The 16,008-nt window shown below is 38.9% G+C and overlaps 2 protein-coding genes across 2 annotated transcripts in view; one reads left to right on the top strand and one right to left on the bottom strand.

The window, feature by feature from the left end:
- Positions 1–684: 684 nt before the first annotated feature.
- The window catches only part of LOC134650067 (uncharacterized), a 38,648-nt gene continuing 23,324 nt past the window's right edge, over positions 685–16,008 (bottom strand). Inside the window, exons 2-5 of the mRNA XM_063504893.1 lie at positions 6,244–6,311; positions 3,871–4,055; positions 1,273–1,645; positions 685–788 (exon numbers count right to left, since the gene is read on the bottom strand). Coding sequence (XP_063360963.1) covers positions 735–788; positions 1,273–1,645; positions 3,871–4,055; positions 6,244–6,267 — 636 coding nt within the window. The 5' untranslated portion in view covers positions 6,268–6,311 and the 3' untranslated portion in view covers positions 685–734. The remainder of the gene's footprint in view (positions 789–1,272; positions 1,646–3,870; positions 4,056–6,243; positions 6,312–16,008) is intronic.
- LOC134650446 (craniofacial development protein 2-like) lies at positions 9,391–10,809 on the top strand. Its single transcript, XM_063505402.1, has one exon. It carries the CDS (start codon positions 9,391–9,393, stop codon positions 10,807–10,809), a length of 1,419 nt encoding a protein of 472 aa, XP_063361472.1.

Below are 16,008 nucleotides of genomic sequence, written 5' to 3'. Positions count from 1 at the left end.
CGTCTAATTCCTCTTTACCAACTGTTAATTAGCTCATATTAACTCACATTTATAGACGGGTCTAACGCGAAATTTATTCAATTACCTTTATATACCGACGTATACGTATCTCTGTTTTGACATTTTGCTGGGACATCAGTTGGCCGCGACCATGACCAGTGAAACCTGTGTCAAAACGTCGGTATATAAAGGTAATTGAATCAATTTCGCGTTAGACCCGTCTATAAATGTGAGTTAATATGTGTTCAAAACGCGAAGGTTTTAAATGTTAATTAGCTGTACCTTGTATATCCAACTCGAAACACACAAGAGTTCCTCTTCTCAATGAGAGATTTATTGGCAACAACCATAACGCATTAGCGTTATAAAATACTTTATCTTGTGGCACTTTTATCTATCACTACGATACAATCTAATGACATCACAGTATTAAGCTCTCTACTTTGCGATCCTGATTTCAATGAGATGGTTTTTAAATATATTTATTATTATGTACTTGCTTCACAAAGCGTTTACGTTGACTGTATGTATAATAATCATGAAAAAAAAATTCTATCACATAATTTACCAAAAAAATACAAGTCAGATTTGAAAATAACCTTCAACTGGACTGGGAAGGAATTTTCTACACGGCATGAAATCAAAATCGCAAAATTACAAATTTTATTGACATTTTCTTTTTAATTCAATAGAACTGCGATGATACTGTTTAACTTATTGCTACGATTAGTTTATTACTGATGCCGAGACACGTGCGCTGGGAACTGGTAGACGTAGGGAACCGCTGCCTGTATTCAAAATAATAATTTAAAGTCTCTTAAAATCATACTACATATTATAAAACTATCAAAAATAACAAGTAAGTAGGTTTAAGCTTTAAGGTGATGCTCGGATGTCAACTTCCGCTGCAATAGTATTGCGGCGTCGTTTTGCTACTAATGTATCTTTCAATTCCTTGATAAAATGAGCGACGTTCAGCTCTCTAGCAAGCCGAAACTACGAGGGTTCGAAAATACTGCGATATGACGTTCATTCCGGCAATCATTTTATCAGTAAAGGTCCATTTCCAACCGCACCCTTAGGGTAACATTGCATTTCTGACCGCAGCTGCACTACTGGTACTGAACGCGTCGCTGTTACTGTCAATTTCCATAGTAAAATGAACAGTAGTGCAGCTGCGGTTGGAAATGGACTGTCACCTTAATACAGCTGTTGTCGACATCCGAATTTCACGTTTATTGTACAATTCTATAGTATTTAAGAATTACATACCTCTTGCGTGTTTCTTGTGTTCCTCTTAGCTAAATCCTTCTCGAACTGCCATTGTAGATCGTTGGATGAGTCTCTTCTGTCATTTAGATTATTTGCATCGATTGCGTTCAATTTAGCGTCTTCTTGCTTAACTTGTTTAGGCTTGTCATCAGGGTTGTACGTAGGTAGGAAGTATCTCAGACCGAAGCCAGGTAGACTTTGTGAACTCAAGACCTGAGAAGGTGTGAAGTAGGCCTGAGGTTGAATTGGTTGGGCTTGTACGGGTTGACGTATCGGTATATACGAGTTGACGAATCTTTGCGCGTTGTTTAGAGGCTTCGGAGAGTAGACTACCTGAGTATACCTCGGCTGCGGTATGAAGAGTTGAGGCCGCCTGTTGGATAGAAAAACAGTATCATTAAATATGTTGACATAAACCTGCTTATTTTTTCTATACGGGACTTTATCACGCAGCTAGAATATAACTGGATTTTAAATAAATCTCCAAAATGGCAATTAAAGTTCCAGAATGTTGAGTAGGTAAATAAAAGGTCCGGGAAAAGTATTTTCGTACCTATTTTATGTAGAAATGTTTGCGTGTTGACCATGTGGTGTAACGCCATACATAATTAATAAGGTTTATTTCAGTGAGCTCGATTGGCACCCAAATATCGAGCTTTTTTTGTATAAGTACCCAGATATTTTCAAATGGCTCTTCAGTTTCTTATATTATCTACTCATTTTCCGATCTTACTTCCGTGACAGCCAAAATGAGCTGTATCTTTGACATCAAAATTTCCGGACTGAAAACGCTTGAACCTTTGTGCCAAACTGTTACTGATGCACTGCGTTAAAAGTTCATTAACCTCACAAATTTTTGTCGCGGCATGTGAAGCATTTTCAATTTTATGAAATAAAATTTCAAATTTATCTAATTTTTCCTTAGATTCACTCATTTTGGCGGAGAGAAAAACTGAAGAAAAATGGCGGCAAAATAGTATTTTTCTATGGCGGCAATCTTTATAATGGGTATAAAAGTACATGTAGTCAAAGAATTTTTACTACAACTTTACACCTATATATAAAATACAAAAGAACTTTTTCCCTGGCCTAATACCTAAGTAATTAATTAAATACGATTTCCCGTTCAGTTGAAATATCTACTCAATCAATTACAGTTACGAGCATTATTTGCGTGTATTGAACTTACCTATTTGCGTAATTATAAAATTTGCATAGTTAACGAAAACGTGGGAGAATCTAAAAATAAATGAATTCCTTACAATGTGGCCGCATCTCGCAACAATAAAGAACAAATCACTATTACCTTGCTATTTAAATTAAAATTATCTCGGGCCTATCTGATATTTCTCGGGCTTTAGCTTATCTTATAATTATCTTATCTGCTTATTCAATCTAAATCTGACGAAAATCTTAGCGTAGCGAAAATATTGCACATACACATAATAATTGTAAGGTCAGTACTTTTTCTGCTGCTCTTAGGTGGCAAATTTTACCTCTAGGGAAAATGGATGGTTCCTTCGTGTGTCATACTATTGAGAATTGGGGTCGGTCGCAAATCATTACATTCGACCATATTCGAACTTTAAGATACGTCAAATACTAGAGATTGAAACGATATGGAATGGATATGTCAGTGTCAAACAAGTGTCAAAAGTGACGCGTTTGTTTGAAGAAACGTCACTTTTGACACTTGTTTGATACTGACATATCCATTCCATATCGTTTCAATCTCTAGTGTTTGACGTATCTTAAAGTTCGAATATGGCTGATTGTCTTTTAGTACTGAGTTCATATCTATCATGCAGGAATGATGATCAGATGAATTTTAAGGTCGTGTCTGTCATTGAGCATTAGTGTCAAGCGTGTTGTTACGTTGTTAGATCGATGCTTCCACACAGGTGCTAAGAGGCAAAAACACTGGTAGGTACTCCGTGCTTTGAACCATTGATCAAAAAAAAATACTTCATAGCCTCCCTATGTTAGTTTTATTATATTTTAAGATTCTTAAAAATATATCAAATGACACTTGTAAAGTTATGATGGTGGTAGTTGTCTACCTGACAAACTCACAGACAAAGTAATAGGTAATGAAAATGTCTGGAACTTTAAATTGCGATCAAAAAGTGACATTTATGTTATTACGTGGTATAAACCACCTATCATACGCCTGCTAGTTTATTACCTCACAATCCACACATAGAGTCTGTGCGGAAAGAGAAAAGTCGTGAAACGTAGGGGAGCCCATACATTCTACGACTCCTCTTTCCGCACAGACTCTATACCATCCTGTACATCATTTGAATTATCATATGGCACTAAGATCATATGTATGTAACATTTATCATATCATACCACTGACAATCCAACTTCTAGACTGAGCTTAGGCCAATTCTTTCATGAAACCGATGCTGCCAAAAATACAGGGGTGCGGGGGGACGAGGTGAGCGAATCCCGTGCCGTGATTGGTCTGTTCAAAGACACGGACCAATCACGGCACGGGATTGACTCGAAGATGGAGTAACGCTACCGTATGTGTGGCAGAGGGGGTAGCGCGACTATGCTATGTCTAGAGGTTGGATTGTCTGTGTATCATACCATTGAGCGTTAGGGTCGGGTGTGTCGTTGGATCGTTCCTCCCACACGGGCGCCGGGATGCGGAAAGGCTGCACTGGCGGCAGCTGCCGCTCCGGCGGCGGTGGCTCGATGGGCCCGTCCTTCGTGCCGAACTTCACCATGATTGCGTGTGCGCATGACGCGTACAGCACCAGGCAAGTCAGCAACTGGAACAATTAGGCTTTATAGCTTGGATGTTTTTGTACACTATGTATGTTGTTTACAATCATAAGGTAAAGATTTTGTTTACAGTGGTAGTCAATAAGGCGCTACTGACAATCTGCCGTATTCGAACTTCAAGATATTCACAAGAGACGACACGTACTAGATACGTTATAGTTTAGATTTCAACTAGTTCTCTTTTCCAGCGCAATTCGGGCAACCAATGTCACTTTTACGATAGATCATGTTAGATATCTATTAGATGTGAATTAGATCTCTAAGTAATATCTTGCGGAAATCATTCAAGAGTATCTCCAGAATCGCGGAAATGTCAAATTTGACAGGTTAGATCTTAAACATATCGTTATCTTATGTTATGTTATCTTGGCGATGTCTAAAAGATATCTAACAGATGTCTATTACAAAATCCGAATCGGGCCGTTAGTCTCGGTTGTCAGATCCTTAAGCTCAGGTCACTTAACAGGTCCTTAACTTCTTTAAACACATGATACTAAATACAAACACATACTAACAATCGACAGCAATTCTTAGCTTGCCTCGTCACCTGTATATAGTCAGGATCAAAAGTAGTGTATCTGACTATGCGTCAAAAATATCTACCGTTCCCTGATAGCTTCAAAAAGATTTGTCTCTAACATAACAATTAAACTGTGGCAGATATATCTGACCGCAAACGGTCAAAACATATTTCTATTTAGTAAAGTATTCAAGGGTGGCAGATACTTTTGGCCTTATGCTGCTTTTTATACGACACTATTGACGCTGACTGTACCAGACAGTACTTATACAGTTCATTTGAATTTTAAATTGCACGCCTGAGAAATGTGCATGGAATTACCCCAGGTCTGTAGGATTGCTTTAAACGACAAATCGGTGTATTTATCCATCAATGTGTTTCTAGGACTCGCTTGATTTATGTAAAACGATTACAGATAACTTGCACGTCATGCGCACAAACATGTTACACGTTTTTCTTTGTGTGTTTAGTATCTGATTTCGATATAAATTTTCACACTCAAAAGTTCTTGGGCCAAAAACTGTTATAGTAATTTTAACAATTTACCAGTATATTTTTTTAAATAAATAAAGTACCTAAAATCATACCTTACGCGCTGCATGCTATTTCTTTCGGATCGCTATATGTATACTTTTTATAAAAGCCTAGACTTAAAATATGAAGTATGTAAGAATATTTATGTTCACCTGATGAACCCTTGAACTTTGAAAGGAAATCACACGCAAAAACGTAATAACAAGTTTTAACGCATAAAATAAGAAACTACGAATTTTTGGTTTCTTATCTTATTTGCCTTTTTTTATTAATACATATGTATGTCCATAAATTCATAACACATCCAACATCAAACGACTTACACACACGAAGTTGACATGGAACAAGTAATTTCAATTTAACTCGTTGGCTCATTGGTTATTTACCTCCATTGGCGGTTACCAATAGCTTCTATATTGCCAATAAAATTTATAAACCATATAAAGCTAACACTGTTTAAAATTACAAGATAATTTACTGTGCTTATTTTCCTAAACAGTCCATGCTTCCATAATTTTATGTAAATGAAAAAATATCTTTAGATTGAGACATGTTACATATTAATACTCGTTTATTAAATCAGAAACAGTTTTGTTTCCTATTATTAATTTACCACGTTACAGTAATAACATAATATTATCAGATTAAATAATATCTGATATAATGTACCCTTTGTTCTGCTAGGTACTTATTAGATCCCTAGAAAGCAGATTACGAAGGTGAGTGAAGGCATTCTAGCGTAGGTATTACTAAAACATCCGCTTGCCGAAGTGTAGGTCTTTTTAGATTAATTTAATTTTAATCAAGATCATCCATCCTAGCCTTGACTTGGCGGATTCAGTGAGTTTTCCCACGTGAATAACCGTTCTAATTCTGCAATGAATGCAGTGTTGCTGCAAAAATACATTATTTCAGCAAACGAAATGTATCTAAAATGCACTGGATTACGCAGCACTGTCATTAGATTCACCATTGTTTACTGATTTCGAATGAACTTTTGTAAGCTATGATTTGCAAAATAGTCCAATCGTTATAAACGATGGGCCTGGTCGAGCCTTGTATGATTTTACAAGTAATGGAAAATGTGATAATGGATTTTAGATTAATTTTACGATACATACCTGTAACCTCGCCGAGAACCTCATGTTGTTTTCTTCTCAGGTGGTCTACCTTTTCATCCGACTTTATTCTGAAACAATAAAAACATTCGATAAAAAATCTGCTATACGATGCTCAAGGTGACGCTGTTCACTAATAAAGTTTATTAAAATGCCAAATATGATTACCAACATTTCTTTTCAAAAGCCACATTTACAATAATTTACATATTACAACGATTAAGCCGCCAAATCGCTGTAATAATGGTAGTTTTAAATTTCGAAAGGCTTTGCCTATTTACTGAAAGTTTAATGTGCACAAATAAATACGCCAAACCAGTTTTCATCATAGTTAAATTTTACCTAGAGGCAATAAATAGTAATTGCATTTTAATGAACTTTGATATTGTTTGGAAATGTGTCTTATGAAATAGAAGAAAGGCGACCAGGCCAGACAAATCTTTCACACACACAACAATGGTTAACTTAAATAGAGCTTGGCATTTAACTACTGACGCTACTGCGGTTGTTTAGTGGGCTGCTTCGTTATCGCATGAGATGACATAGATTCGAATAGGTAGATTGAGCCTAGAGTTTTTTTTAAGTGAAAACTTCTTTAGCGGCGCTGTGCACTTTTTGAGGTTGGGAAAAAATGATAAACTCGAGACAGCGTAAGGCGATCACGTGACCGTAAGCTCCGTAAGGTGGCCACTCATAATTTAAATGGCATTTAAATCAATAAAGAAAAACTCAATGTTATTTGACATTTATGTTGCGGACTTCTTTTCAAGACTCTTTACCTATGTTCAAATAATTTGACGTCGTCATGGCAGTATGTAAATAAACATGTCAATGAAAAAGTGTGAATGATAATAATATATATAGTCTGTTCGGAAAGAGAAGAGTCGTGGAATGTATGGGGCCCAATACATTCCACGACTTTTCTCTTTCCGCACAGACTCTAATAAATAAATATCGTATGCTCCGCTAAACGTATTATGTATCGTGTTACCGGGCGTCGGTAACATAGTGAGGTGAGTTTTCACTTCTATCGGCACTCCCGGAGTGCAACCGTTGTTGCTTGTTTTTTTTTACTACATTTATGAATACTTAATTACGTTATAAGCTTATACGTCTTATAACGTATAAATATATAAGTAATGCTAGCTACTGAGGGTTTAATCTGACAAATAAATAAGCATTTTTACTTATATAAATGAGGAATTATTTTTGTAGGTCAGTTGGTTAGTAGTCAAAATCTGGGGGCACGGTAGTGCCCCCGCCAAAACGAGCAAAGCGAAGCGCAAGGGCACTACCTACCTTTTCTCGAAGCGCTTCGTCGTTTTTTTGAACCCTCTTAACTTGGGTTTGGATGATACCAGATAAACAAAACTCTGGGGATATGATGTCAATAGTGGACTTACTAAGCATAAAATTTTTCAATTGCATAGCTCTTATACTTAAGATTTTATTAATGTCTAAAAATCCCCGATTTCGTCACTGACTCACTCACTCACTGTTGATCATCAAAACCTCTAGGGTACTTCCTGAAGTCCTAGGAAGCTGAAATTTGGTATGTGAGATAGTATTAGTCCACAACTAACAAAAAAAATCAAAAACTTTAAATTATTAGCCCCTAAGGGGGTGAAAAGGGGGGTGGAATTTTGTATGGGAAATCAATAACCGCGGAACCGATTTAGTTGAAATTTGGTATGTAGATAGTTATTGTTATGGGGAAGGATCTTAAATAGTTTCAACCCCAAAATCACCCCGTAAGGGTGAAAAGGAGTGGAAAAAGGCGTTAGGGGAAAAAGGAGGTTGAAGTTTGTATGGGGAATCAGTAAAAAGCAGATTGTATATAAAATATGCCCCCAGGTACGTATTTCAGGATTTTTAATAGTAAATCACCCGCAACCCTTCAAATCAGAAGATTATTATCATAAGCAACTTACAAAAAGATGTGAAATCCCAGCAAAAACATTTTCATGTAAAATGTTGCCAAGATGAAACCATAAGGCCGCACTGACAAAAAGTTATCAGATCTCTTGTAGAGCCAAGCTTCTAACTCTACAGGCCCTACCTTCACAGACTCTACTCCTTAGTCAAAATATGTGGCTTGGCCGTTTCATTATACAAGAACCATTTTATAATAAAAAATAATGAATAGTGAATACATTTTTAACCTTACGCCCATGTGACGAAACGGCCAAGCCACATATTTTGACTAAGGAGTAGAGTCTGTGAAGGTAGGGCCTGTAGAGTTAGAAGTTTGGCTCTACAAGAGATCTGATAACTTTTTGTCAGTGCGGCCTTATGGTTTCGTCTTGGCAACATTTTACATGAAAATGTTTTTGCTGGGATAGGATTTTCCTATAATAGGAAGTTTTTTAACTCACTTACACACAGCTTCATTCTTGCGACATAATTGAGATACAATAATGAGAAATTAAGGATGATTTAATGATGCTTTTTACCTCGATCGATATATTGCAACGCCAAGCGAAATATTTATGTTTCACAGATTTAAAATAATAAACATAACAATTGCTTTTGTATTAAGTACCTACTCAATATGGATATAGCCAGATATTAAAAAATATTTTGAAAAGGTTAATTGTAATCTCATCGCATTGTATAAATGGTTACGATCACCTTATGACCTACAATTACTGTCATATCATACGAGAACTTTTTAAAGTGCCTTGATTTATGTGCAATCATTATAAATATACCTACGTAGGTATGCTCTACCTTTTCATGTAAATTTATATACCCTAAAAAATATAAGGTAATAGTGTAAAGAAAATGGTTCTCGGGGGAGCCTCACCCCTAGAGAACGCGTCCCCAGGTGGCGGATAGGGGAAAACTCGGCAGATATGCAGGGTAGGAGGGAAATTAAATACCTCCCGCGGACCAACAGGCCGGAGATGGACACTCCGATACCAAACCCCCGCTGCAGGCTTCTTCGAAATACTTGGAGTAGAGGTTGCAGATGGTGCTGTACGCCTCGGTTGGGACGTATAGAAGGGATGGTGGCGGAAGAGCCCACGCAGGGCCAACGGCGGCACCCGCATATCTCCACGAGAAATACAACCTTGGCGTCAGGTGGCAACCGGCCGTAAAACTTACGCCAAAAACCCAAAAACTCCTTGTATGAAAAGTACCATAAAAATGAGTAAGTCTAATGCTAGGGCGTCCCCCTCAAGCGACGTAGATGCGAAAAATGCTGGAAACAAGATATATGCTAGGGCGTTCCCCAAAAGCGACGCTAGGGACAAGAACCATCGTTCGCACCTAAAATCCAGGGACAAACTCAGACTCGCATCATGGAATCTCGGCACAATGACAGGGCGCAGCCAGGAGCTAAGCGAAATTTTACGGACCAGAGAAATAAACGCCTGCTGCATTCAAGAGACCAAATGGAAAGGGTCAAAATCCAGAGATATAGGGAATGGCTACCAGCTTGTGTATTATGGGACTAATACTAAAAGAAATGGTGTGGGTATCGTACTAGATGACCATCTCAAACAGAGGATAATCAACGTGGACAGGAAAAGCGACAGATTGATTGCCATAAAGCTAGCAATGGACGACCAACATCCTATGAACATTATTTCAGTGTACGCCCCACAAACCGGCTGTCCCGAGCAAGAAAAACAGGACTTCTGGGAGGATTTCGATGAAGTTATGCAAAACATACCGCCCACCGAATACATACATATAGGGGGGGATCTGAACGGGCATGTAGGGGAAAGAAATGATCTCAATTCTGATGCCCATGGAGGATATGGATTTGGTTGTATAAACCAGCAAGGTATAGACATTCTGAACTTTACAACCAAGCACTCCCTGAAAATTGTTAACACGTACTTCCAGAAGAAAGCTGAACATCTTATCACCTATAAATGCTCAAACCACAAAACACAGATAGACTTTATTATAGCCAGTAGTAAATGCCTTAAACTTTATAAAGACTGCAAAGTGATCCCGGGTAATGCGCTCACGTCACAACATAGACTCCTAGTTGCAGTGATGACTCTACCCAAGCCTATAAAAACACACGCCGACCGGACAGAGAGCATAAAGTGGAAGGAGTTGCACACCGCCAAGGGTTCACAATTTCTCGAATGGGTTGCCACCTACGTGGCAGAAGACATAGAGGCGAAGAAGCCAGGCAACCAAATGTGGGACGATTTCCAACAACTTTGCCTTGAGAAAGCAAAAGCAACTTTGGGAGTATCGCGCGGAGGACTGCGTCTGAATAAGGAGACATCCTGGTGGAACGAGAGTGTTAGAGATCTAATAAAAGCAAAGAGAGAAGCATTCAAACTGTGGCAAAAATCAGACCTGGAAGAAGATCGTCTAGAGTATAAAAACCATAAGAAGATAGCAAAATCTGTCGTTGCACAGTCCATAGCGAAGTCTAGAGAAGACTTCTATGACAAACTAGAAAAAGCGGAAACTGAGAATACTATCTACAAAATTGCTCGACAACGCTACAGATCCACCCTCGATATTAAAACAAACAAATACATCAAGGATACCCAAGGCAGACTACTAACGGCAAATAAAGATATCAACGGCCGTTAGAAGGAATATTACGAACAACTAATGAACGAGGAATTCCCCAGTGCGCTTATGCCATGTGCGCCTGCCACCCAGGGACCCATAAACTACATATCAGTTGAAGAAGTAAAGAAGGCATTAACAAAAATGAAATATCACAAGGCTACCGGGCCTGACCAGATACCAGCTGACATCTGGAAGAAGCTGGACCAAACAACACTACCCTGGCTGACTAAACTTTTCAACGGTATTATTAAAGATGGCAAGATCCCTGAAGACTGGCGTAATAGTACACTATGTCCTATTTATAAACAAAAAGGCGATATTGCACATTGTGGAAACTATAGAGGAGTAAAGCTCACATCACACACATTAAAACTCTTCGAAAGAGTCATTGCTTTTCATTTAAATAACCATATCTGCATAACCGAAAACCAATTTGGCTTCACTCCTGGCAAATCAACGATCGATGCTATTCAAACACTCAGAGTTGTGATGGAAAAACACCGTTTGAATAAAGAAAATTTGTATCTCCTTTTCATTGACTTGGAGAAGGCTTTCGATAGGGTCCCACGAAGGCTAGTATGGCAGGCAATGAGAGCCCAAAACGTCCCAGAGTGCTACATAACTATAGTCCAAGATATGTACAAAAACACCAAAACGAAAGTCAAAAGCCCTGCCGGCCTCAGTGATCCGTTCCGCGTAGAAGTAGGGGTCCACCAAGGATCAGCTTTGAGTCCTTTACTGTTTAACGTGTGCATGGACTACATCACCAGAGACATACAAAAGTCAACTTCAGAATGTATGCTCTACGCGGATGACATCGTCTTGCTATCGAAAAATGCAACAGACCTTCAGGAAACACTCTGTCAATGGGTAACACGCATAGAAAGCCACGGGCTACGTATAAGCCGTAGTAAAACCGAATATTTGGAATGTAACTTTGGAGGCACAGAAACAACTGGGTGCAACATTTATATAGACAATCAAGCACTACCCAAAGTGAACAGATTCAAATACCTAGGGTCGGTACTTACTTCTGATGCAAAAGTGGATAAAGACGTAGATCACCGTATCAACACCGGATGGCTTAAATGGAGGTCATTATCGAGTGTCCTCTGCGATCACAAAATGCCCATCAGAGTAAAAGGGAAAGTGTACAAAACGGTTGTTCGACCAGCTATGACATACGCAGCAGAGTGCTGGACCTATAAGAAAGTACACGAACAAAAACTCCACACAAGCGAGATGAAAATGCTCAGATGGGCAGGAGGAGTGACTCGATTGGACAGGGTCAGAAATGAATTTATTAGGGGATCGTTTAAGGTAGCACCAATAGCTGAAAAAGTAAAGGAAAGTCGATTGCGCTGGTATGGCCATATCCTCAGACGTGATGATGACCATTCCGTTAAAAAGGCCCTAAATATACCCAACCAATCCCGAGGCAGGGGAAGACCACCCAACACCTGGTGGTCAGACATGCAGAAAGAGATCCAGAAAGAGAACCTGAGTACGCAGACAAGCCAGAACAGGGCACTCTGGCGCAGACATACAAGGAGACCCGACCCCAGATAAACTGGGAAGAGGGACAGGCAAAGAAGAAGAGTGTAAAGAAAATGGACCAGACGGTATACCTGCACGTGTACTAAAGCAGTGTGCGCCTGAGTTGTCTCCTGTACTGACACGCCTGTACCGCCTCTCTCTCCAAACTAGAACAGTGCCGAATTCCTGGAAGCTTGCAAACGTGCAGCCAGTACCCAAGAAGGGTAGTCGTGCTGATCCTTGCAATTACCGACCAATCGCCATTACCTCCATGCTCTGTAAAGTCATGGAAAGGGTACTTAATGGCAAGTTGCTGACATACCTCGAAGAAAAAGATCTGCTCAGTGACCGTCAATATGGCTTTCGCCGGGGTCGGTCTACTGGGGATCTTTTAGCGTATGTCACACACTGCTGCGGCGAGGCCATCGAAAGGAACGGTGAAGCGCTTGCTGTTTCACTGGACATCTCGAAGGCCTTTGACAGTGTTTGGCACGCAAGTCTCCTTAGCAAGCTTCCTGCATACGGCATCCCTGCTGACTTTTGTAGCTAGCTATCTGACTTCCTGAGTGAACGGTCGATCAGAGTAGTCATTGATGGCTGCTCTTCGGACCTCATGGCCATTGACGCCGGTGTTCCTCAGGGGTCTGTTCTCTCCGCAACCCTTTTCCTGCTCCACATTAACGACATGCTGAAACCCAGCATTGTAGGTTATGCAGACGACAGTACGGTTGTTGAGAGATATTTGGCTAGTTCAGGGGACGGCAGGGACAAGATACGTTCACAGAGAGAGGCCATGGTTGAGCGGATGAACCTGACCCTTAGTCTCGTTTCCCAGTGGGGGGACGACAATCTAGTCGCGTTCAATGCCTCAAAAACGCAGGCGTGTCTGTTTTCCGCAAAACGGAGTCCATTCGAACTCACTCCTTCTTTCCGAGGTGCATCTGTACCTATTACTGACAGCCTGGAACTCCTCGGCGTGGAGTTGAGTTCAGTCCTCAACTTCGGCACCTTCATTGAATCTAAAGCACAGACTGCGGCCAGAAAGCTGGGCGTCCTAAATAAGGTGATACTTCACACCTGGACAGCTTCTAACACTTTATAAAGCTCAAGTCCGATCGTGTATGGAGTATTGCAGCCACCTGTGGGACGGCTCAGCTAAATACCAACTCGCTGCTTTAGACTCAGTGGAACGCAGAGCCAGGAGGATGATTGACAAGAAGCTAACGGGTAAGCTTCAGTCTTTGGCCCATCGGCGGAAAGTCGCCAGTCTGTCGGTGTTCTACAGATTGCACTTCGGGGAGTGTGCTCAAGAGCTACACGAGCTTATTCCACCGTCCCCATTCTACCATCGGACTTTTAGACGCACGGCCGGTTTCCATCCTTACTTGGTAGATATTCCACGAATCCGCACGAAGCGCTTTGCTTCCTCTTTCCTTATGCGCACTGCCAAGGAATGGAATTCCTTGCCGGCGTCTATATTTCCGAGCTCATATAACCCGGCAACCTTCAAATCAAGGGTGAACAGGCACCTTCTGGGCAGACTCGCTCCATCGTAGGCCACGTCTTCGCCCCGGCTAGTCTGTGGCCATGAGTAAGCCCATTTTTAATAAAAAAAAAAAAAAAATTACGAGTTTACTATTTACTTATACTAAAACAGATGTTTTTTAACTATTAGCTATAGCTATGCCCCGTCGTTTGATTTTTTTATGTGCGGTAAGATTACGTACCGTGGATGTCCTAAACGGCTTAGGTTAGTGGTAGTGCTAAATGCAAACAAACAGAAATAAACACAACTTACTACGTACATTCATACTTACACTGCTAACCAACCCAATACTTTACGTAAGTATATTCCTACTGCCTTTCAGTGAACAAGAAGTCTTAAATATTATCGCAGCATTGAACAATACTAATGCTGAGGGGTATGATAATATTGCAACAAATATAATCAAACAATGTAAATATGAACTAGTACATATTTTGACATACTTAATAAACTTGTCTCTCGAAACTGGGAAATTTCCCGATAAACTAAAATTTTCAATTGTCAAGCCAGTTTATAAAAAAGGAGACAAAACTAACATTGAAAATTATCGACCTATCGCTTTAGTACCAATACTCTCAAAAATCTTTGAGAAAGCAATGCATTTAAGACTAAATGATTATTTCCTTAAATTCAACATTATCGCAAACGAACAAAATGGATTTCAGCGAAACAAATCGACCACGTTAGCAACGTTTAATCTCATACACGAGATTGGGACTAAGTGTGATGATAGAAATTTCACAACTGCTGTTTTCTTTGACATGTCAAAGGCCTTTGACGTCGTAGAGCATGGTAAACTGCTAAGTAAGCTTGAATCCTATGGTGTCAGAGGACTAGCGTTGCAGTGGATTGATTCATATCTGAAGAATAGATCACAATGTGTGGAAGTAAAAAGTATTAATAGCACGAATAAAAGCATTTGTCATAGATCTACGTTTAGAAACAATAAATTTGGGGTACCACAAGGAAGTATCCTTGGGCCACTTCTTTTCTTAGTATACATATTGATGTACCTTGTAGATAAAATTAATTACAAATGCGTCTTGTTTGCTGATGATATATCCATTGTAGTTACCAATGATTTTTCGATGGGCATAAACCACCACGAGTCACAGGTTAATGAGACGGTCAATATTGTAGTCGAGTGGCTTGAACGTAACAACTTAAAGACTAACTTAGATAAAACAAATGTCATTAATTTTAATAATATTAATCAGCACTTAGACATACTTTATAATGGACATAAATTAAAAGAAAATGACATTACAAAATTTTTAGGAATATTTGTTGAGAGTAATTTAAATTGGAATGACCAGATAAATAATGTGTGTAATAAAATTAATAGATTTGTATTGTATATGTCCTCCGTAGATTAAGAAAAACTACAGATCACAATACAGTTATGGCTGCTTACTATGGATATGTTGAATCTATATTAAGATATGGCTTGATTGTTTGGGGCAATAGTGGTGACATTCAGAGAGCTTTTATTGCCCAAAAAAGTTGTATTCGTGCTATGTGTGGGGTTAGCCCATTAGAATCTTGTCAACCTTTATTTTTTAAATTGGGTATACTACCTCTTGCATGTTTATATATCGAAGTGTCTAAATTTGTAAGAAACCTCAAAACACTTTTTAAAACTGCTAGTAATTTATATCCACGGAACACAAGAAACGGTAGCCGACTTGTGGTGGACAAACAACAAAAAACAAGCCGATTTAAGAAGAATTGTACGGTGATGTGTGTAAACATCTATAATAAAATACCACAAGAGCTCAAAGAAGTGCCCGATAGCCAATTCAATAAAAAAATACGGGAGTGGCTTTTAGAACGCAGATTCTATAAATTGAATGATTTTTTGCTATAGTAATATAAAGGCTTAAATAAAATAAAATGTAAATTATAAATATTGTAATGTAATGTTAGAAATATTTATTATTTAGGTATATAATATTATTTAGTCAATTTTCAATGAATTTGTACATATGTAAATAATTGTGAATATTTTGCATGCTATAGAATATGGCTAATTAAGGAATGTACATAACATTGTAATAACACCTGTAAACCAACCCTTATTATAGCAAAATAAATTGAAATTGAAATATAATTTTCTATTTCAATATCATTACTAT

Source organism: Cydia amplana, chromosome 8 (assembly GCF_948474715.1).
Source record: "Cydia amplana chromosome 8, ilCydAmpl1.1, whole genome shotgun sequence".
Taxonomy (NCBI): Eukaryota; Metazoa; Arthropoda; class Insecta; order Lepidoptera; family Tortricidae; genus Cydia; species Cydia amplana.
The sequence above is the reverse complement of the archived record's forward strand: the minus strand, read 5'-3'. Positions and strand labels throughout refer to the sequence as shown.